The following is a 21911-nucleotide window of genomic DNA, read 5'->3' as shown; positions in this document are numbered from 1 at the left end:
TCTTGGAAGAGGCCTGTGAAAGTGAGAGGCCCTGTAATAAAGGAAGATATTCCTTTATATATATATATATACACACACACACACATATATATATGAAGAAGATATTCCTTAAGTTCTAAGTAAGCCGAGAGCCTAAAACACCTGGTGGCTCAGATTGTAAAGAGTTTTCCTGCAATTCAGGAGACCCAGGTTCGATCCCTGGGTCGGAAAGATCCCCTGGAGAAGGGAATGGCTACCCATTCCAGTATTCTTGACTGGAGAATTCCATGGACAGAGGAGCCTAACAGGCTATAGACCACAGGGTCACAAAATGTCAGACACAACTGAGCGACTAACACTTTCAGAGCCTGAAAAAGCTTAGGGCCTAAAAATGTGTTCAACTCCAAAAAAAGCATGCTTGGGAAAGGACTGGAGACCAAGGAAATGATCCAATGGGTCAGTGCCTTTTAATCAATGATCAACCTGGTCCAGAATGACATAATCAAAAAATATCTTCAGAATAAATGGATAGGCACAGGACTAAGAGACTGGAGACCTGAGTTCTGCATTACCCATGGGGTTCTTAGGCAGGTCCCTTCTCAGGGTAAGAATAAGTGGAGAGACAGGAGGGAACCTTCATTAAGCAACCAGTATATGCCAGATACTTTATTTTATAGCTGCACTGTCATTCATCCTCCTGACAACTCTATGGAGCAGAAATTATTTACAAAGTAGGATTCACAAAGCTCAGAGAGGTTAAGTACATTGGCTGGGGTTAGGGCTAAATGATACAGCTGGTATTGAATCTAAGTCTGTTTAGCATCAAAGACCAAATAGGACCTGCACCATTTATTGCAGCTTGAAAATGTCATGTTTCTCTGGATCTGGAACAAAAACAATCATCCTTATTCTTCTCTGCTTCCCATTCGCTCTTCCAGTTAAATAAAAGAAATCCCTGTCATAAATCCAAATCCTTAGAAAACATGAATAAATTGTAATACCTAAAAGTGAAGGAAGTTATAGCTCTAACTAGATCAGTGGTTATCTTTAGATCAGTGGTTCTCAAATTTTTTGGTGTCGGGATTCCTTTGTGCCCTTAAAAACTGTTGAGATCCCCAAAGAGGTTTTATTTATGTGGGACACACACACACACACACACACACAATTTATTATATTCTGAATGAAAACCAAGGAAACTCTAAAACCCCAAGACACACGAGCACACACTCCATCAGCCAGTAGAGTGGTGATGTCATCCCATGTCGGGCAGGCCCTGGAAAACCCCACTATGCACATGTGAAAAATATAAGCGTGGGAAAGCAGGGTGACTCAGCATTCTCATAGAAAGAATTTCAACCTCACCAGCCCTGTGAAAGGACCTCAGGGATGCTCAGCAGTTCCCGGACTGCACTTTGAGAACCTCTGTAGGAGACCTCGTGTTTAGATTTGGGTACTGCAATAGAGCTGTCCAGCATGGCTCAGATGACAAAGAATCTGCCTGCAATGCAGGACACCAGGGTTCAATCCCTGGATCGGGAAGATTCCCTGGAGAAGGGAATGGCAACCCACTCCAGCATTCTTGCCTGGGGAATTCCATGGACAGAGGAGCCTGGAGGACTAGTCTGTGGGGTTGCAAAGAGTCAGACACAACTGAGCGACCAGCACACAAACGCTTACAACAGAAGTACCAACAAACTGGGAGATATGAGGAGTTGATGAGGATAGTGCAGGTACTTGAATCCAGGATCTCTTTAAACTGAGTATGCCAGTTGTCATGCACTGCGTCTCAGCTTCAAATTCACCCTTCACTGCCCTGTGGGTGATATGGCAGCCGACCCCATCACCATCTCCCCTTTGCCCGCTGACACGACATTAAGCCTTATTAGTAAAGGGCGCTGGAGGGACGCTGGGAAGTAAGGGGCTTTGCTTCCTGGTTCAGGGGTGCCTTTTTAATTGCTCCTTTGGTACCTGAGCAGCAGGCAGGCAGCAGCACCCCTCTCCAGCACGTTAAGTGGCACCCCCAATGGAGGATTCCTAGCAGGTTCTACAGACACCCCAACAGGCTCCCTAAGGAGTCTGGCAGCTCCTCTGCAGGCAGTTTCCTGGCAAGTTCTGTGATACCTTCAGCAGCAACTCAGCTGAGGTTCTGCCCTCAGGTGGTTCCGAGTGAACTGAAGCCCTCGCCAGTACCCCACTGAGTCCAATAACACCCCTGGATGGCCTCCTGTTGAATTCCGTGGGTATCCAAAGGGGCTGCTGGTTTCCTGTTTGCTAGTCTTAGCCTGTGGCACCTGAGCAGCCTCACCATGCAGTGGGTCTGAATCCTAGACCAAGCCTGGGGAGGTGCTCTCAATCCCCAAGATGATTTCCTATAATCCTGGGAGCTCTTTTCACCCTTTAGTCACCAATCTCCTAGTCCTAGTTAACAGTTCTGAGTTAATACTTGAACGTTTCCTGTTCAAGTTGCTGTGTGGTTTCTGTCTCCCACCTGGATCTTGACTAGTGTCACACTAGGGCTATCAGAAGGGTTGTCAGATGAAAAGGGGAATTGTTCTCTATGGCTTCTGAAGCTAGAACCATGACCAATGCCTGGGTGAAAGTTACAGGGAAACTGATTCAGACTCAAAATAGGTAAGAATGCTCTAATGAAATGAAATGCCTTCAGCAACACTATGTGCCCTTCTACTTGAAATGTATTAACTTCAGGGACCAAACAAGATACCTGTGAGGACTGTATGGACAGTAACATTTCATAGAGAGATCAGTCTTTGGAAAGAGCTTCAAATCTCAGGTGCCTGCATTCCTTATCAGCCATGTGATCTTGAACAAATCAGTGACTTTGTACCTGTTTCTCTGACTATGAAGATGGGACAGTAACACCATCTTCACCTGTGGCAAGGCGTGAGGAGGAACAGGAACGCGTTCAGCAGCGCAGTGCCCGGCATGTGGCAGACTCCCACCGAATGTGAGCTGTGCTTTCCCTTGCAATCTGTGCCTATTTACAGACCAAGGATGTTTTTGAACCCTAAGGAGTGGTGGCAAAGTGGCACATGTTAGATCTCATACATTACTCTGACAATCTAGTGGTATGTTCTCAGCTTTTATCTTCAAAGTCCACTTCGAGCCCAACAGAAACCGTGCCATTCATCCTCTAGAACTGAAAAAACCTAACTTGCCAATGGAACAAAGAAACATGGAACTCTTGCCAAGGAAATTTCACAAGGCAACAAACAGCCCCTCTTTCGGCAATACAGAAAGAGGCTAGAAAATAGGTTAGCTGCTTGCAAGACGTGTAGACGTTCCTCTACCCTGGATGAGAGGGACTCTCACCCAGCGAGTGTGCACAACACGTTCAACAGAGAGTTTTCCAATTCTTTGCCTATGTGTAGCCAGAAAATTACTCAAGACAACGTCTGTAAACAACCTTCCTCGATAAGGTCTTTGATAGGGAAGTTTTAGCAAGTGAGGACAGCCAAATGGGCACAGCTGGAAATGTTGAATGAATTGTGGCTTTCTTGGAAAGGTGATTACCTTTTCCTGTTCTGAGTTGAACCTGGAGAGTCAAAGGCAGCTTTGGTAAAAGAAGTCTCCATCTCAACGGTCCAGCTCCCTATGAACCATTGTGACCACAAGGAAGGACTCCTAGTAGAACTCCCAGTTTCTTGTTTTCACAGTTTCAAATAGAACAGGCCTCTAAGGAGGGGACCCAATTTTCTTGGGCTTTTGTATCCCTTCTGTGGAACGTGGGAACAAGAAGGTGGCTAGCCAAAGAAGCATTATAATTACTCCCTGCCTTAAAGCAGATAATTCTGATATAGGATTTCGATACAGTTTGAAAAAAAAAAAAAAAAGGACAGGAATACAAGGTAGGAAAGAAAAACATAGGTGAGAAAGAACAGAAGACTTGTATTTTTCTTTCCATTAATATTTTCAAAAGAATAAGGTTTATTTTTCTGCCTCTCTTCGAGCCCCTGATAAGAACCTGGTTGATCTGCATAATCTCAAATCAGAGATCTGACAAAGCATGATTTCCTTGCTGCTAAACAGCAATCTGAATAGATACAGTGGGGCTCAGGGCACAGAGCATGAGCTTTGGATCCAGAGAGACCTGTGTTCATTTCTGCAGATCTCTGCTGTGTGTTAGTCATTGAGTCGTGTCCAACTCCATGTGACGCTATGGGCTGTAGACCACCAGGCTCCTCTGTCCATGGAATTCTCTAGGCAAGACTACTGGAGTCGGTTGCCATGCACTTCTCCAGGGGATCTTCCGAACCCAGAGACTGAACCTGGGTCTTTGCATTGCAGGCGGATTCTTTACTGTTTGAGCCACCAGGAAGCCCTAGGGGAAATTACTCAGTTAATCTGAGTTTCACTGTTGTAAACGGGGATAACATCAGCTTCTTCACAGGGTTGTTATAAGCACTGGAGATAATACGTGTAAAGCACTTAGCACAGTTCCCATCCCTTGGATATAAAAGGTACATAATACACGTTATAACAACACTGTATCATTCTCATTTTCACTACTGTGCGCAGTGGTTCAGTCGTGTCCCACTCTTTGCAGTCCTTTGGACTGTAGCCCGCCAGGCTCCTCTGTCCATGAGATTTTTCAGGAAAGAATGTGGGACTAGGTTGATACTTTCTTCCTCCAGGAGATCTTCCTTACCCAGGCATCTTCACAAATGGATTCTTGTAAAGTCTCACAAACCTCACTTTGCCTCTGACATTTGGAGAGGTGCAGACAGAAGAATGTGGGGTGGCTCCTGAGGGTGCAGGAGGAGACAGTATCACAGCAGAAACCTGCGGGTCCTCACGCCACTGCTTGGCCGAGATGGGGTCTTTTTCCTTACTCCTTTAAATTATAAATGGAGCTGCATGAATTGTGGCTTGTGTCTCATCCTGCAAATCTGTAGCTGGCAAAACAGAAATGTCACCTTCCATTCACACAAAGTAGTCTGAAAAATAAGATTTCTCAAAAACATTGCCAAGCTTATGAAAAACAAACAGCTGAGCCAACTGACCTGATAACTTTACAGTTTTGAGCTTTAGTCCAACTTGAAGGAGAAAAAGAACTCCTTGTGCTAAGGATTTTTTAAAAATGTGTATTGATTAACAGTTTTCTCCAAGTTGGATGCCAGAAACCATGTGAGCAAGGAGAACTCTCCAACTTGGCAAAGGTACTACGAAACGTTCAGATTGTCTGACGATGACCCCAAGTCCATCCTGGGGATCACTGTCACACACAACCACAGATGCACAAAATCAACCATCCGGTTATCTCTGTACAAATCTCAGGCTCCCTCCAGAAGTCCTCAACCAGCCTGGGGAACAGAAGGTCCCTAGATCCTCACTCCCCACAGTCCCAGAATTCAGCTTGAAGGAAGGGCGCTCCTGATTCTGCTTCTCAATTGCCTCCATCCTGACGGACCACTCTGAAATGCTCAGCCAATCCCATCCTGCCTATTAAGAACTGTGGAAGTAGCAATCCGAAGCTGGGGTGGCCACAGGAGAGTTCCCTGAGATCAATTTAAATTTAAAAACTGAAATCAGTTAAAACAGAAGGCTGAATTAAACCTATCTGAAATGTACGATGTAACAGCTTCCTTCAGGCTGAGGCCAGGGGCCAAGCCTAACAACCTCCATATCCATCAAGCCGGGAAACTGAAAAGCTGGGGTCGGAGGAGGGCAGTGGCTTGCCTTTTCCTCTGACAGAGCTCAAAACCAACGTGACGAAAGCTCACTGGAAATTTCTATTGCCTAGTCTAAGTATTTACTTAAACTTCAAACCCAGCAATTTAGACTTAAATGTAACCAAAAAGAAAATACTATTTGGTTGGGTTGGAGAGTGAAAAAAAAAAAAAACTGGAGGGGAGGGATTTCTGCCTACACTAATCCTCCCAGCAGCAGACATGTTAACCACAATATTTATTTTAGTAAATGTAGAGAAAGCGAAAAACATCACTTTTGCCTCTAATATTTCAAAGCCTTGGACTTGTCTTTTAAAAAATATATATGTTACTAATGCCGTACATGAAAAATCAGATGCCTTTGCTGGCAAGAGGGCCAGAGCTGACAGCCCATTTACCAACTGAACAAACACCCCACAGAAGATTAAACACGGTTCATGTTCTCCCCCAAACAACCACAACGCCAGAGCCAGAGCCCTGACCTAAAAACCACTGTTAGAAAAAAAGCTGGTCCAGCCCCTGAATGTGTCAAAGTTTGGGTCTCATCAGCTGAGGGTTCTCTTTCCTCTCTAGAGCCAAAATATTTCAAAAATAAACTACACTCTTGGTCATGACATTCAGCACTACACTTTGGTAGCGTGTACCAAAAATTAAAACTGAACACCCAACTCCAGAACCTATGTTTGTCCTATTGCTTTTAGTGACGGCAATGTAGGCAAGGACCTTAGACCAAGAAGGAAGAAAACGATTTCTCTTTTCTCACAATTTGCAGTGATACTTGCCCCAAAGAAGTGTCTCAAAGCCACATTAAATAAGTCACCTTATGCCCAAAGTGGCTAACCCAGGTTTCTAAGGAGAAGTCTCCTCTGCATTTAGCACCAGCACTGCCTGTCTGGTGGGTGGGGCGCAGCCAGGAGGCTCCTGCTCTGGAAGCTGGTGGCCTTGGCGTGCAGGGGGGGAGACTGCAGATATGACACACAGCTGTTCCAGCTCCAACAAGGGACACGCAGCCTTCCTTCTGAAATACAACCATCCCTTTATGAATGAAGACACGGATCAGCAATGCAGTGCCTCCGATCCACCTCACTCTGGGTGGACCTGGGCTTCTGATGACCCTCCCTGCTGTCCCTTTCAGTCCCCTCAGCCTCCTCCTCCTTCCCCTTGCCGTCAGTCTCGTCCTCTCTCCCTCTGAGAAGATGCCAACATCCTCTTTTTTCTTCTACCCCTTTCTGTCCCCCTTATTGAGAGTCAAACAAACAAAACAAAAATCCAAGAATGTTGGCACAAAAGCATGATAATAATAACAACAATAATAAACACAGTGAGCTTCAGGGCATACTATGGGCTTTCATGTAAAATAGCTACTTTGTTTACTAAACTGTGGCTCCCTGAATCTAAAAAGCAAGTATTGATGCAGAGAACAAAAGTCCCACCAAGGAAAAAATTTTTAAAGTCTCAAGAGGGCATTTAAATCCTGATTTGCCTCACAGACAGAAGTACATTCTTCTCCCAGCCTAGACTATGGATCTACTGCTGGGGTTTCCAAGGTTGACTATCCGGACTTCAGGATAACCAATTAAATGGGAACAGCCATAAAAAGTGCAGATACTACTGTCAGGCAATAAACTAGACCTTATCGGTGATAGTGGTGCACATTACAAACTTCAAACTCATTCCTTGCTCTAATCCATCAGAAACTTCCTGGCTTTAATAGGCTATAAAGGGCAGGGGCTTTGAAGTCTCTGGGATTAGGATCCATAATAGACGGACTGAATAAGAAACGAAATGCAGGTGGAACGTACATTATGCGTCTTGAATTAAAAACAAATCCAATGAATCAAACAGGCTCAGCCCGAGCTGCCAGTCAGCAGATTATAGGACTGGCCAAGGCGAGGGACAGAGTGATTAAGGATGAGCTGGTGGGAACTTCCAGCGAGGGCTCACTTTAAGGAGCTGATTCAAGCCGGGGAGGGCGCGCTTTGCTGACTTTGCCCATCAGAGGTGAGGCCGTCCTTTTTGAAGAAGAGCACGGTATCAGAGCCGAGATAAGGAAGGAGAAAACTAATGCCTTTTAAACTGACTTTTCATGTAAACAAATCAGCTTGAGAGGGCTGAGGGAAGCTAAGATCTGTTTTCCCAAGGCTGATGGCCTTTGATCCTATTGATTCCTAAGCCCTCAAACACTTGCGGCTACAGAGCATGCCGTGGGCTTAGAGTTAAACGGGCCACCCTAGAACAAGAACAAGATGACTGAGAAAACCAGGGTCACGCTGCCTCAGGAATGGTGTTGCTATTGACAAAGCAGGAAAGTTCATTTAAGACAAAGGGTGCAAATCATTTGTCTATCCATAAAAACTTGATCCCATTGAGATGAACACAAACGTCCAAACCGGGCCTTTCCAGACACACCGTCTCTCCACTCTTCTTACCTTCAGGAGGGTTTTTATTCTGATTGTTCCAAACGACCAGTAACTTGGAGAGGCTGGGCACCTTGGACACTTCAGTGATGACCCGGAAGAGGCTCTCCACTCGGTCGTAGGTGAGGACGATGGCCGTGAAACCTTGAGATTGCGGGGGGATGAGGGGGAGGAAGAGAGGGTTGCTCACACTGCCCCACTTCTGCAAGAGAACAGATTCATGCGGGTCAGAGAAGGATCTAGTAACAATGGTGCTGGTCTCTTTCTCAGCGTCACCAATAAACCTGAACGAGGGAGACTCGATCGCTCTTACTAGGACCAATCCAAGAGGCAACTGTCCAAAGTCTTCCCCACCTCAAAATCTGCACTGATGTTCTTTAACTGAGCTTGGCCCTGATACCCTTAAAAAAAGGAGCAGAGAATTTTTGCAGCTAAGAGGAGATGTCTAGTTAAACATGACAGATTTAAACACATGCATTTATCTCCATTCCCTCCCCAAACCCACTAAAACGGCAATTAATAAATATAAAATATAAATCTACCCAGACAATGAAATGGGAACAGAGACAGCAGCTGATGAGCAGCATCAACATGCTTCTGAAAAGACTGAAAAGGGCTGGAGAAGTGGTGACAGGGCAGAAGGGTGAGAGTTGCAACCCAAGTGCTATAAAAGGGGCGGCGAGGCAACAGGGCAAGCAAGTCCCAACTGTTAGCTACACAATGGCCCAGGGATTGTGCTTGCTGGGACCTCATGAGGTAAGAGGAGGAGGGTGAACATAGTTAAAATATGTGTAAGGAGCAGTGACAGACTCAGGGCATAAGCGTTCCCATCACCTGCCCACTCAACCAGAAAACTACTCTTCTTCCTTACCCAAGCCACAGAAAGGAGATTGATTCTCTGAGAAAACTAAAGCTCTAGAAATGGAAACATAGGTACTGAAAAGAGGGAAATGCAGTTAGAGCCTGTATTTTGAATGATGAGCTCTACAGCTTCTTCCCCCTCTAGCGACCCAAACATTAGCAGCCATGTGGTTACTTGCCACTCCATGACCTGACAGCGAAGCCCCATCACCTTACAGGGAGGCCCCACCACCCTACAGCGAGGCCCCACCACCTCACTGCAAGGACCCACCACCCCCACAGGGAGGCCCCAGCACCCCACAGCGAGGACCCACCACCCCAGAGCGAGGCCCCACCACCCCACAGCGAGGCCCCACCACCCCACAGCGAGGACCCACCACCCCACAGCGAGGCCCCACCACCCCACAGCGAGGCCCCACCACCCCACAGCGAGGCCCCACCACCCCACAGCGAGGACCCACCACCTCACAGTGAGGACCCACCACCCTACAGCGAGGACCCACCACCTCACAGCGAGGCCCCACCACCCTACAGCGAGGACCCACCACCTCACAGCGAGGACCCACCATCCTACAGTGAGGACCCACCACCTCACAGCGAGGCCCCACCACCCTACAGCGAGGCCCCACCACCCTACAGTGAGGCCCCACCACCCTACAGCGAAGCCCCACCACCCTACAGCGAGGCCCCACCACCTCACAGCGAGGACCCACCATCCTACAGTGAGGACCCACCACCTCACAGCGAGGACCCACCACCCTACAGCGAGGCCCCACCACCCTACAGTGAGGCCCCACCACCCTACAGCGAGGCCCCACCACCCCACAGCGAGGACCCACCACCTTACAGCGAAGCCCTCTGGGTAACAAGCTTCTCTTAAACAAAAAACTTTTGATCAACTTTTTAGAGCTTCCACAGATCCTAGAATCAGACATTTCAAGAACATCTTCAGCATGAACAATAGAAAACAAACAAAAAGAAAAACAAGAAGTCAGAGAAAACAGAGACAACAGAAGAAGCAGAGGGGTGGTGGTTTAGTTGCTCAGTCGTGTCCGACTCTTTTCGACCCCATGGACTATATAGTCCATAGAATTCTCCAGGCCAGGATACTGGAGTGGGTAACCTTTCCCTTCTCCAGGGGATCTTCCCAACCCAGGGGTTGATGCCTTCCGCATTGCAGGCAGATTCTTTACCAGCTGAGCCACGAGGGAAACCCAATAATTCATGTAGTAAACAATGCACCCATTTAAGGTACACAATGGGTTTTGGTATATTACATTGTTAAATTTTAAAAACTGGTAAAATATAACATGAAATCTGCCATTTCAAACATCTTTACGTCTACAATTCAGTGGCATGAATTACATTCATATGCTTTTACATGAAAAGCTTAACTTCAGGACCTAACTTCAGCTTCACCAGGAGGAGGCTGAATATGAAATGGCCCGTTTTTCTGGCTGCTCACACTCTTTAGTCTTTTCATACTCTGGGATTTCCAAGGTTTCCCCCATCAACCTCATCCATATCACTGATGGACACCCATCACCACGTATATGACAACAGCTGTCTGCCAGATGTAACAGTGTGGGACAGGAAATGCACACAAACACATGGAATACACATGGATGGGAACTCAAGGAGACTGAATGGGATTCCTGGAGTCCTAATGTCATCAGGATATTAATGCCAAAATGTCCACAACAGGCCATAATTAAGATTTCACAACCAACAGACACAACAGGAAGGACTGTCTTCCTAAGGCTGACTTTTTGTTTCCACAATATCACACTTGGGCATTAAGCTGTGGTCTTAGGACGATGCCTGGATCTTGGTGTTTCTACCCTGCATCTGATCACCTTTGCAGGAACACCTTTTCATTTTCTACTCCTATCTTATTCGTCACAGTTTCCTGACTTGTATGGAAACAGAAGTCAGGAAGTAGCCCTGTGTGTTAAGTCACAGTTAACCCCCGAGGTTCATGGTCTCTCTGCCCTCACCAACCCAGCCCACTCATCAACCCCTCCCAATACAAAACTCATGTGCTTGAAAATTACCATTTTAAATGGAAAAGAAAAAAAAGTTTTTAAAGATGTAAAATAATTTAATATGTGACATCAAAATAGTCAAGATTTGCTAAGTACTTTGGTTTCCCTGATAGTTCAGCTGGTAAAGAATCTGCCTCCAATGCAGGAGACGCCGGTTCGATTCCTGGGTCAGGAAGATCCGCTGGAGAAGGGATAGGCTACCCACTCCAGTATTCTTGGGCTTCCCTTGTGGCTGAGCTGGTAAAGAATCTGCCTGAAATGTGGAAGACCTGGGTTTGATCCCTGGGTTAGGAGGATCCTCTGGAGAAGGGAAAGGCTACCCACTCCAGTATCCTGGCCTGGAGAATTCCATGGACCGTATGGTCCATGGGGTTGCAAAGAGTTGGACACGACTGAGCAACTTTCACTTTACTGTGAGGCGCTGTGCTTTACATATATTATCTCATTTGAGCCTCATGACAACCCCAAAATAGATGGCTACCACTCTCATTTTACGGATGATGAAACTGTGGGATTAGAAATAGTGAATGATGTCTGATCATCTGCTTTACCAGTCCAGAAAGGAAAGAAGAAACAGTGAATGATGTTCATGGTCACATAACCTAGACGTGACAGAGCGGGAAAGCCCAGGCTGTCTGACTCCAGAACACCAGGATGTGGAGTTTCACGCCCCTTCCCCAGGTTGAGGTAAGCATCACCATTTACAGACTCTGGAAACTGGAACTGTGGGAAACTCCAGAGCTTATTACTTCTAGCTCTTCTCTGAGACAGAAATGCTGAAGGTTTTCTTGATTCTTGATGATCAAATCTGGGCCAATAAGTAAGAGACCACCTAAACACTATGATTTCAGAGGGTACACGGAATAAAAACATACCAAATACATAACACTGACACAAAGGGAGCACATAAATTTAAAAAGGTAAATACACCTCTAACACAGGAGGAAAAACTATTAAACCTCCAACAAAATGAGGTCTGTTCTTCAGAAGTGGGGAACGCCAGCACACTTGCATGCCTCTATGACATTCAAAGGAGGGGAAAAATTCCCTGAGAGATGCAAAGCGTGGTTTCAGAAAATGAATCCCTTGGAATTTAAACCCCCCAAAAGGCATCACAGCTCTGGTTTCACAGCGCTGCCAGGAGAAGAAACGAAGTCTCTGGCAAGACAATAGATCCTGTCTCATCCCGTATGCCAGCTCCCTTTGGGAAGTGGATGGTTATGGGATGCAGGAGGAGACGAAGGGTGGGTAGGAAATGGACAGTAACTTGTCTCAGCTCTCAATTTTTCCACACCGCTCACTTGCATGCCAAACAGGGCTTGAATACTGGAGAAGCAGAAACAGCAACATATTGAGGGAGACAGGGCACATAAAGGAGCGTAACAAGCTCTGAAATCTTGCCAACAGTTTCCCATGAAACACAGACATTGAGATGAACACGGAGACAACACAGAAACTGCTGAGCATGAATTTACTGTTACAAGCTTGACACTTTACTGTAGGATATACCACCAACACTGATGCAAATGACTTCAAAAAAGTGAGTCAGCACATTTGAGGTCGGTTTTAGAATCACATGTCCTTAATCAGAACCCAGGTTCTTCGCTTACCAGCTGTGTGACCTGGACAAAGCACTTAACATCTCTTGCACCTCAGCTGCTGAATCTACAAGCTCACGGTAAAACTACAACTTTTCTAGGTGCAAGTACAAGTGTTAGTTGTTCAGTTGTGTCATACTCTTTGTGACGCCATGGACACCAGGCTCCTCTGTCCATGGGATTTCCCAGGCAAGAATATTGGAGTGGGTAGCCATTCCCTTCTCCAAGGGCTATTCCCGACCCAGGAATTGAACCTGGGTCTTCTGCACTGCAGGCAGATTCTTTACCACTGAGCCATGAGGGAAACTCTTTTCTAGGTAGTGTTACTTAACACAATAATTAAATTATTAACATGTCTTACTTATTATTTCTTAACAATCTAGATGTTAATAACAGTAACAAGGTAATAAATGTAAAGTACCTGACACATACAAACATTTGACAAAGGAAAACAACAGACGATCTTATGGGAATAGGAATTTCCCCGGGATTCACTTTCTGCAGGTCTCAAAAGCGGGGTGAGAGGTGGCTAAGTCATCATGAGGTATCTTCCAGCCACTAGGATTTTAAATGAATCCCTTCTTCCTCTCTTCCTTCACCTCAACATGCTCTGGGGTCCTGATTTACCTGGATTCTTCTTCCTCTCCAAATACACTGTTTTTATTTTCATAATTTTCTCTTTTCTGTCCTATTCATTATATTTTAGCTATCTTGAAAGCTTCATGAAAACCAGAGTCGTAACTGCTATTAACACCCAGCATTTAGCACAGTGCTTGGTGCGACTCAACAAAAACTTGTTTAAAAATGACTAAGCGCAAATTGTGTTCTTTCTGTTCTCTGTGCATGGGTGTGAACAGCTAATGTACATTCAAATGAGTGACATCAAAGCTCTGAAATGGTTTCCAACTTAGTTCATTCATTTAAAATACTTATCCACAATCTTATCGTGCTAAGTATTCTGAAGAAGTGTAGGGTCAGGATATTTAACAGACAGTGTGAATCTGGATGCTGCCATTTACTGTGGTGTGGAAAGCCTCTTCTGTGACTCTTAGTTTCCTCACCTGTAAAATGCAGAGCCTGACAGTACCTACCTCCAGATTATGCACGTGAGCACTTAGCCCAGGGCTCAACACAGAGCTCCAGGGATGGTGAAAGTGGAAGTCACTCAGTCGTGTCTGACTCTTTGTGACCCCATGGACTATACAATCCATGGAATTCTCTAGGCCAGAATACTGGAGTGGGTAGCCTTTCCCTTCTCCAGGGGATCTTCCCAACCCAGGGATTGAACCCAGGTCTCCCGCATTGTGGGCAGATTCTTTACTAGCTGAGCTACCAGGGAAGCCCAAGAATACTGGAGTGGGTAGCCTATCCCTTCTCCAGGGGATCTTCCTGACCCAGGAATTGAACCGGGGTCTCCTGCATTGTAGGCGGATTCTTTACCAACTGAGCTATCAGGGAAACTAGGAACAGTAGTTGAAAGCAAACACAAAAAACTAGCTCACTCAAATTCATATTCTCGTCTGCCAAAACAACAGTATTAGGAGCTCAGCAATCATTCCATCAGTATGATTTTTGGTGCTCATTCATTCAGTCAACATTTCCTGAGCATAAACTATAAGCCAAGAATAGGGTTAAAGACGCAAAGACAAATTCCTTCTCCTCAAACAGTTCATAATCTGGTAGGGAAGACAGCTAGGTAAAAAGACAAATTATAACACAAACAACAAGTACTAAAACAAGGTCCTCAAGTCCTGTGGGCCCAGGAAGATCCATAGAGTCACCTCCATCTTCCTGGAGGAGGTGAGGAGGGGACGGAGCTAATCAAACAGCCGCAGGGCAAACTGAGTGGGGAGCGCTAAGACCTGCTTCCTCACCCGCCAGGGGCAGACTCTGCCAGGGCCAAGGTTGGGAGGAGAGAGGCAGGGAAGCACAGACGAGGGGCCTCAGAGATAGGCAGGCTAAAGCCACATCATGAAAAGCCCATGCGACAGAAGTCTCTTTTTAAGTCTCATCAATGGTTTTCTGTTGATTTGTTTTGAAGCTTTCTTGTCCAGAGTATTGTTTTACTGATAAATTGACACAGCTACCTTCAACGTTCCATCTCAGAAGGTCAGAAACAGGAAACGCTGATCTGCAGCTGGGCTTCTGCGCTGGGTGCCTCTCTGTCCACAAACATGATTCCATTTGCCTTTGGAGCCCAGTGACGGCGAAGAGAAAGGTAGCTTTAATTGGGGTGCGCGCCTTCACACAGACACTCCACTCCACTAGGGTAAGGTCAGCAGACCAACCCCCAGAGGAAAAAAAACTTACTGGAGAAGGACGTTTCAAAAACAGCATTTAGTCACCTCTGAAATACCGTTAAGGACTGACCCCCTGCTGGCTGACCAAAGAGAGTGTCTACAGTCTGGGACCTCCTGACCCCACTTTCTGCAGGAAATCAAGCAAATTTAAACCGCCATAATTTACTCAAGACTCTGACTTCTGCCAGGGAAAAGGCAAACAGCGCTGGCAATTAACTCCGTGGCCTGATTAAATCTCCATCATGGCACGATGGGGCATGAAACCAGGCACCCAGCAACAGAGGGGCCAGAGAAGAAGGCAGAGCCCCACTACCGCAGCTGCAGCTTGGATCCGTGGTTCTTAAGAAACTTTTGGGTACGTTCAGTGAAACTCTTCACTCCAAGATGGGAGGCGATAACCAGAGGAGGAGTGTGTGCATCGGGCATTGAGGCCAAATACCTCCTTCATCCAGCACTCACCCTCCCCCCACTTCACTCCTCACTCAGAACAAACATTCTTCAGGGAAGCTGAGAAACCTAGACTGTTAACTTAATCCATGGCAGCCATGACAACTGTCACATCACCATGCCCACTTGTGAGAAGCTCTATCACACTGCTTATTCTGAAAAGTCCCAGTGAAAGAATTAACAGTGAACAGACAAACCAGAGAGAGGGAGATGTGGGTTCAGGTGACAGGATCTCTTGAGAGAGAAGCCTTGGGAGATCAGGCTTAAAGTCCACCACCAGCTCAAAGGGGTCTTCTCCTTCAAGCAAGGGATTCCAACTCAACTAACTAGGTGTGCCTTTGGCAGTCTCACACAGAGGAAGTTGTCTGGGCCGTTCCTGCAATCCTGTTTTACTTCCTTAGTTGAAAGGTCATGGGAGTCCTATGTGACCCTAACCAAAACCATCCTGGCCAAAGTTACTTACCATACAGAAAGTGGAGGAAGCTGGCGGGCAAACTGCTAGAGCCATTCTGAAAGGTTCTTGCTGGAATTACTGGAGGATTGTAAAATACACATTCTGATTATCAACAAAAGGACTCTCTCAACCTATACAAGGCAAAACCCAAACAGAAGGACTCAAGTTCAAAGCACGATGATCCAAAATTCAATCCCTATTATAGCAGAGTTTTTTTCTTTTTTTAATGTCACTAGGTATAATGTCATGTGACAAGAAGAGAATTAAGCAGGTATTTGAGTCAACCCATATTTGATTTAAATGAAGGTATTTTGCCAAAGCAGAAAAGCGAGAAGTCAGAAGAGAAAGGAAAAGAGAAGACAGGCTTGTTACACAGAAGCTTTCAAGCCCCTGGTTATGAGCAGCCTTACCTATCCCTACCTTGATCGAAAGGGCAGTTTTCATGGTTGTTTTGAAGTTATCAACCCTTACCTCAATGTGGTTTCAATTATGAATTACCAGACTAAAAGGGGGGGGAAAAGCTTTGATTTATTCTTTTTTGCTCCAATTATGCATGATGTGTTTCCACTGAAGACTTTTAAAAGTATTTCATCATGCCTCTCATCCTGAAGTGGTCAAAGGGCAAAACCAAAAGGAGTTAACCCTTTCATTTTTGCCTCGAGGTTCAAACAGCCTCCCTATCAATGGACATAGGGCAAGGCCTTTGAAGCAGAGAGGGCAATGAAAGGGTTAAGCATTAGCATCACATTACTAACGTGCATAAGGGTGGTGTCCCCTGTCCAAAACGGTGAGATGATATTTATGTTAATGGGTGCTGGGAGATCTGAAAGCGGCAATCAGTAACGTGGCCCACGTTGCCTTACCCATTGACCCTCTGCGGCTTCTCCCTGCAGCATAGCACTGCCCTGGGCGCGCGCTGACTTGGGAAGCTGGAGAATGGGAGACCTAAAGAATGTGTGCCAGCAGGCTCTCTTCACACTGAGAGGGAAAAGATTCAGGGACAAGCCTGAAGTCTGCTTGCTGCACTGCGTCTTTGCCTCATCCGACCGTTCTGAAAAATAAGGAGAATGCTGATGGCTAAATCTCCCTGACTTGACATTAAACAGACACATGAGAGATGAAAATGGAAGGCTAGAAATCCCTTTCAGTGCTGTAGACACAACTAAGGAAGATAGGTAAATTATCAACTTAGAATTTCTACAGTTTATTTACAGTGATGTCCTCACAAATCAGTTTTCTGTATGTTGGTGTTGGAATGAGTCTAACTACACCTGGGTGGACTGGAGTAAACAGGTACTGTGACTCTTTAACACCCAGAGAAACTGAGCCACTGAGACTAACGCAGGGTCACAGGAACAAGCCAGACCTTTTCACTGTTAGCCTCTTTTCCCTCTAGATGTGTTTAAGAGCTCCTTTTTCTTCAGTGCACTGCAGTTTCACTATGACTGTCCAGCTTGTGGTTTGCTGGTCTTCCTAGCTCTGAGGTCTACTATCATTCAACAGCTCTGGGAAATTGTCAGCTATTATTCTTTCAAAAAAAAGGGACTCTTTTCCATTGTCTCTCTCTTCCTCCTGGAACTCTGATTAGACATATGTTGGACCTTGTCCCTTGTCCCTCCGTTCTCCACGTAACTTCAGTTCTTTAATATTTTCTGTCTCTTTGGGCTGCATTCTGAACAATTTCTTTGAATCTAATCATCTGAAGTGTCATTCAGTCTCTACGTCACATCTGACTCTTTGCAACCCCACCGACTGCAGCATGCCAGGCCTCCCTGTCCTTCCTGTCTTCTGGAGCTGGCCCAAGCCTCGCAGCTGTGTTTCTGTTGGTTCTCGCTCATGATACTGCCTTATTTCTTTGCGGTATTGTGGGGGTTTGGTTTTGTTTTTTACAGTGAGCTGCTCATTTTCCACAGACACTTTAATTATTTGAGAGCTGGACTGAAGATGAGCCGCTCCAGAGAGGGTCTGTGTCTACTTCCACTGGCCCCTATCAACTCAGGGCCACCTTCGAGGAAATTCTCCTCTTGAGATTTATTTGGCCTACACCTGCAGTATGAACATGGACCACAAACCATGTGAAGCTGGCTTATGAATGCAGTACTCAACGCCAGGGTCAATACAGACTTACTCTTCTTTACCCCTTCACTGAGGAGGCTCTTTTAGCTTCCTGGCTTCACCCAGGAAGCTCCTGATAGATTCTCCAACTTGCACAGGCCACATGCTTTCTCTCCTGCCCCCCTGGCTCCCTACTTCAGTTAGTTAACCAGGCTGGGAGCTCCACATGACCAAACTCTGCAAAATGTCTGCAGCAAAAGCTGGCTTTGGCTCCCACTCACCTCCCAGGACACCTAGCTTCACTTTGTTTAGGGTCAACAAGTATCTCACTTCTAACCCAGCTTAGCAACAGGCTTTATCACACTTCATTCAGTACTCTTGTTGTCCAGTTGGGAAGGTCATTTAGCATACCTAATCCACCAAGAAGCCAGTGACACAAGTCTTTCTATATTTATGCTAATAATCTAATTAGGTGCTATTGTGTTTCCTGTTTAATTTCAGGGCCAAGTCTCTGTGTAAGACAAAAACAATTACTGTGACAATACCATAACGTATTATAACAGATGGAATGATGGACTGAGAATCTCTGCGCCAGACTAGTCACCACACTTCTGCAGATCTCCATTTCCTCATGTATGAAATGGGAGGATGGAGAGGTAGATCTTAAAAATAAACAAGACTCCCCTTCTTCATCTGTAAGAATGGAGCTAACAGAATGCTACGTTGGGGATGCAAGGATTCAACAACAGAAAATACACAACAGAGCCTATCTGGCTACAAAACTATGCCCTCTGTAAATTTCAGTTTTGTTCTCCAGAGTCCCATCCAATTCTAGAATGTATGTTTCCACGTGATACAACATCACACTAGCAGCCTTATATCATAGCACTTACAAAAATGCTCCCACATATGTTATTTCATTACTGTCTCATAATAATCCTGTGAAATAAGTAACAGTTCATTTTACAGGTAAGGATAACAAATTTTAAAGAGGTAAGAAAGCACAATGTCAGGCTCCTAATGGTCTTGAGCTCCAGTTGATTCCAAAATGTCCTTTTCAGTGGCTTTGATTAGTAACTGGTAATCAGCCACTAACCACTACCCTATTTTTCTGGAACTATTATAACCCCCTAAACCCAGTCCTACAGATGAGCAAATCGCTGTGAAGAGAACATTCGATAAGTAACCTCGGTTTACTGGGATCATTACCAGGAAAGGAGGGATTAAATCTCGCAGTTCAGCCATTTCTGAGCTATTGTTAGCTTTTTGGAAGCTTGCAGGTTAAACCCATCTGAACACCGCTCTAAAAATTCCAGTCACTATTGGAGTTTTAGCTACTTAACTTTTTTCTTTATATAGCACTGAAATTCACATTTGGCTCAATGCCTGCCCTTCTTCTATAAAGCCAAACTACTGTCAAGAAGAGCGGGAGGGTTGCTCCTGATTGCTTTTCAGGTAGGAGAGGAAAAAGTTGACATTTTATCCTCTTCTTGCTCGGAAAGGAAGCCAATCATTTATAAGAACCCTCATCTGACTGCGGCTTCCATCAGTGGGATGGACAGAAGCCAGTTAAATGGCTCAACCTAAGCCGTAGTCAAAGAATCTGGATGAGAAAGAGAGCGCTCCATATGCTGATGCTTTTAATAATTCATGAGTTATATCAGTCTGCAAGTAATAAATTTCACTAAATACATCTGTGGTAAAATGGTTTAAGATACTGTCTAATCAATTAAATGGGTGAATACAATAAAGTAGGAGCAAATACAACATGTTGTTGATTTTACTAGTTCTTAAGTTTGTATATTAAAACTAACAGTTCAGCTGTTTGATAGCAAAAAACGTGGATTAGTCTTAAGACACAGTCTTCAAACTCACCATCCTCATCCCTGGATCTGTTACTTAATAAGTATACAGAAAACACTTAAAAAAAAAAAAAAACTTCAGTGAAAAAGCTAGTAATTTCTCTGATTCAAGCAAACAGGCTGATCTATAATCCAAAGTGCTCAAGAATGCTAGTGGTGGCTCAAAGCATTACTACTCATGAGAGGTGAAACAAATTTACAGTTTCATCTGGCTATCCCACACCTGAAACACTCAGTTCGAAAGACAGGCTACTTCTCTGGCCTGGGCATAAAAATGTTTGCTGGCGGCCCACTGACTGCATTGCAGAGGTCAGCTATGGTATGAAGGAAGACATCACTAGCTTGGTAAACAGACACTCTTGAGAAAGATTACGTTTGAGCTTGTGACTTCCAAGCTCAAAGCACCTACACAGTTATAACCAAGAAAATCAAAGCTTTTGTAAAGTTTTGAGCTGACAGGAGTATTAAAGTCAATACAAAGTGGAAAGAACAACCTCTAAAATGCAATCATTTCTTAACTTCTCTGGAATTCCAATAAGGTGTATGTTTTGTCTACTATGTTTTAGCTCTGCTTCCTTCTGGGGGGAGAAAGGGGGGAGCATGAACCCACACAGGGCAGAAAAAACAGGCGAGGAAACAACAGTGGACAGGAGTTCAACATATCCGGGGAGGTGAAACAGATAGCGCCTCTTGCTGGACAACAGACGAAAATGTAGGATAAAATATAACAAAATTTTAAAAAAATATTCAGGGAATGGAAAGTTGCCAGAAACCCAAATCAATCAGCAAACTGCAAAGAGAACTGATGGCACCGTGGGGTGTGGGTACTCATACCCATGCTGGACGAGGAACACAGCTGTGGGCACGGGGACAGAGGCAGCTGGCAGTGGGATTTACATACCAAGCCTGAACCCTTGAAGGCCTGTACAATCAGTAAAAAGGTGGTCCTGAAAGTCACTCCTAGGATGTGGACACACAGAAAATCATTTGTCCTTTTCAACCTGAGCTTGGACAGGGGATGCTGCCAACAGAGGCTAGCCCTCATACTGGTGTGGGGTTTAAACGGACCCTCCCTGTGCCGTATGGAAACCTCTGACTGAGAAATTAATGTTAAAAAGTGATTTATCTCTGCAATACCTCCTGGAACATCTGGCAGAAGGCACAAAACAAGAACAAACTCTCTGGAGAAATACCTTCTTACCCCCAGGTGGCGAAGATTTCTATAGAAAACCTTACCAGAGATGAAACTCACATTCCAAAATTACAAAACATATAAGGAAATAAAGCAACAAGAGCAACAGGCAGTGGACAAACGACAGGATTAGAAACTATGAGAAATTTTAAAATTGAATTACTGGAGAATATAAAGTGAGTATCTCAAATAATTAAGATACAAAAGAGTGAAGTGAAAATATATGGGGAAAAAAGATACTATGAAAAAAGATCAGGCAGACAGATTTGAAAAATAATCAGAGCTTCTAGAAATAACTACTGAAATTTAAATCCCAATAGATGGGTAAAAACACACTGGACATGGCTAAAGAAAAGAGAAAAATAGATGAGAACAAATTTTCCAACATGCAGCACAAAGAGTTAAAAATGTGTAAAACATAAGGGGGGTTGGAAACAAACTTGAGAGACACAACAACAGAATTAAAGAGGTCTAACATGCATTTAATAGGATTCCAAGATCAGTGAGGATGACAGATACATAATATTCAAAGAGAAAATGACTCCAAATATTCCAACACTGATTAAAAGACATGAACCCTCAGGTTAAAGAATAAAAATCACTCTCAAAAGCAGATAGAGAATGGGAATTAGAAATTACCATTTGGCAACCATTATAACAATTGATTCAGACAAGAAATCATCGGTGGATGCTAAACCTAGTAAAAGTCTGAGGAGTAGACAGGATATTTACACAGTCTCAAAGTATTTCCTCACAAGACACATTAAAAGAAAGAAGTAACTTCCCACTGGAGAAACCTCTGAGTGAAGTTATCATCTCTACCAATGGGACAAATTGACATCATGCATCCTCCAACGTGATACACCAAGAACCAACATTACTTTTGTGACACTCCTGCCAAAAACACTTAATCTGAATTTCAATAATTTGAAATGGAATGCATAATTTAACGCAAAGGCATCAGACAAATCCAAATCAAGGGGCACCTTCCAAAATAACTGACATGTTCTCTTC

At 44.7% G+C, this 21911-nt stretch overlaps 1 protein-coding gene across 3 annotated transcripts in view; it reads right to left on the bottom strand.

Annotated features, from left to right (window-relative positions):
• Positions 1-21911, bottom strand: part of EXT2 (exostosin glycosyltransferase 2) — a 137975-nt gene that overhangs the window by 43221 nt on the left and 72843 nt on the right. For all 3 annotated transcript variants that reach the window (XM_061152262.1, XM_061152264.1, XM_061152263.1), the window contains exon 9: positions 8096-8285. In XM_061152262.1, the coding sequence (XP_061008245.1) occupies positions 8096-8285 (190 nt within the window). The remainder of the gene's footprint in view (positions 1-8095; positions 8286-21911) is intronic.

The sequence above is a fragment of the Dama dama genome, chromosome 1, assembly GCF_033118175.1.
Source record: "Dama dama isolate Ldn47 chromosome 1, ASM3311817v1, whole genome shotgun sequence".
NCBI classification, from domain to species: Eukaryota; Metazoa; Chordata; class Mammalia; order Artiodactyla; family Cervidae; genus Dama; species Dama dama.
Note: the sequence above shows the minus strand (reverse complement) of the source record. Positions and strands in the feature narration are given on the sequence as shown.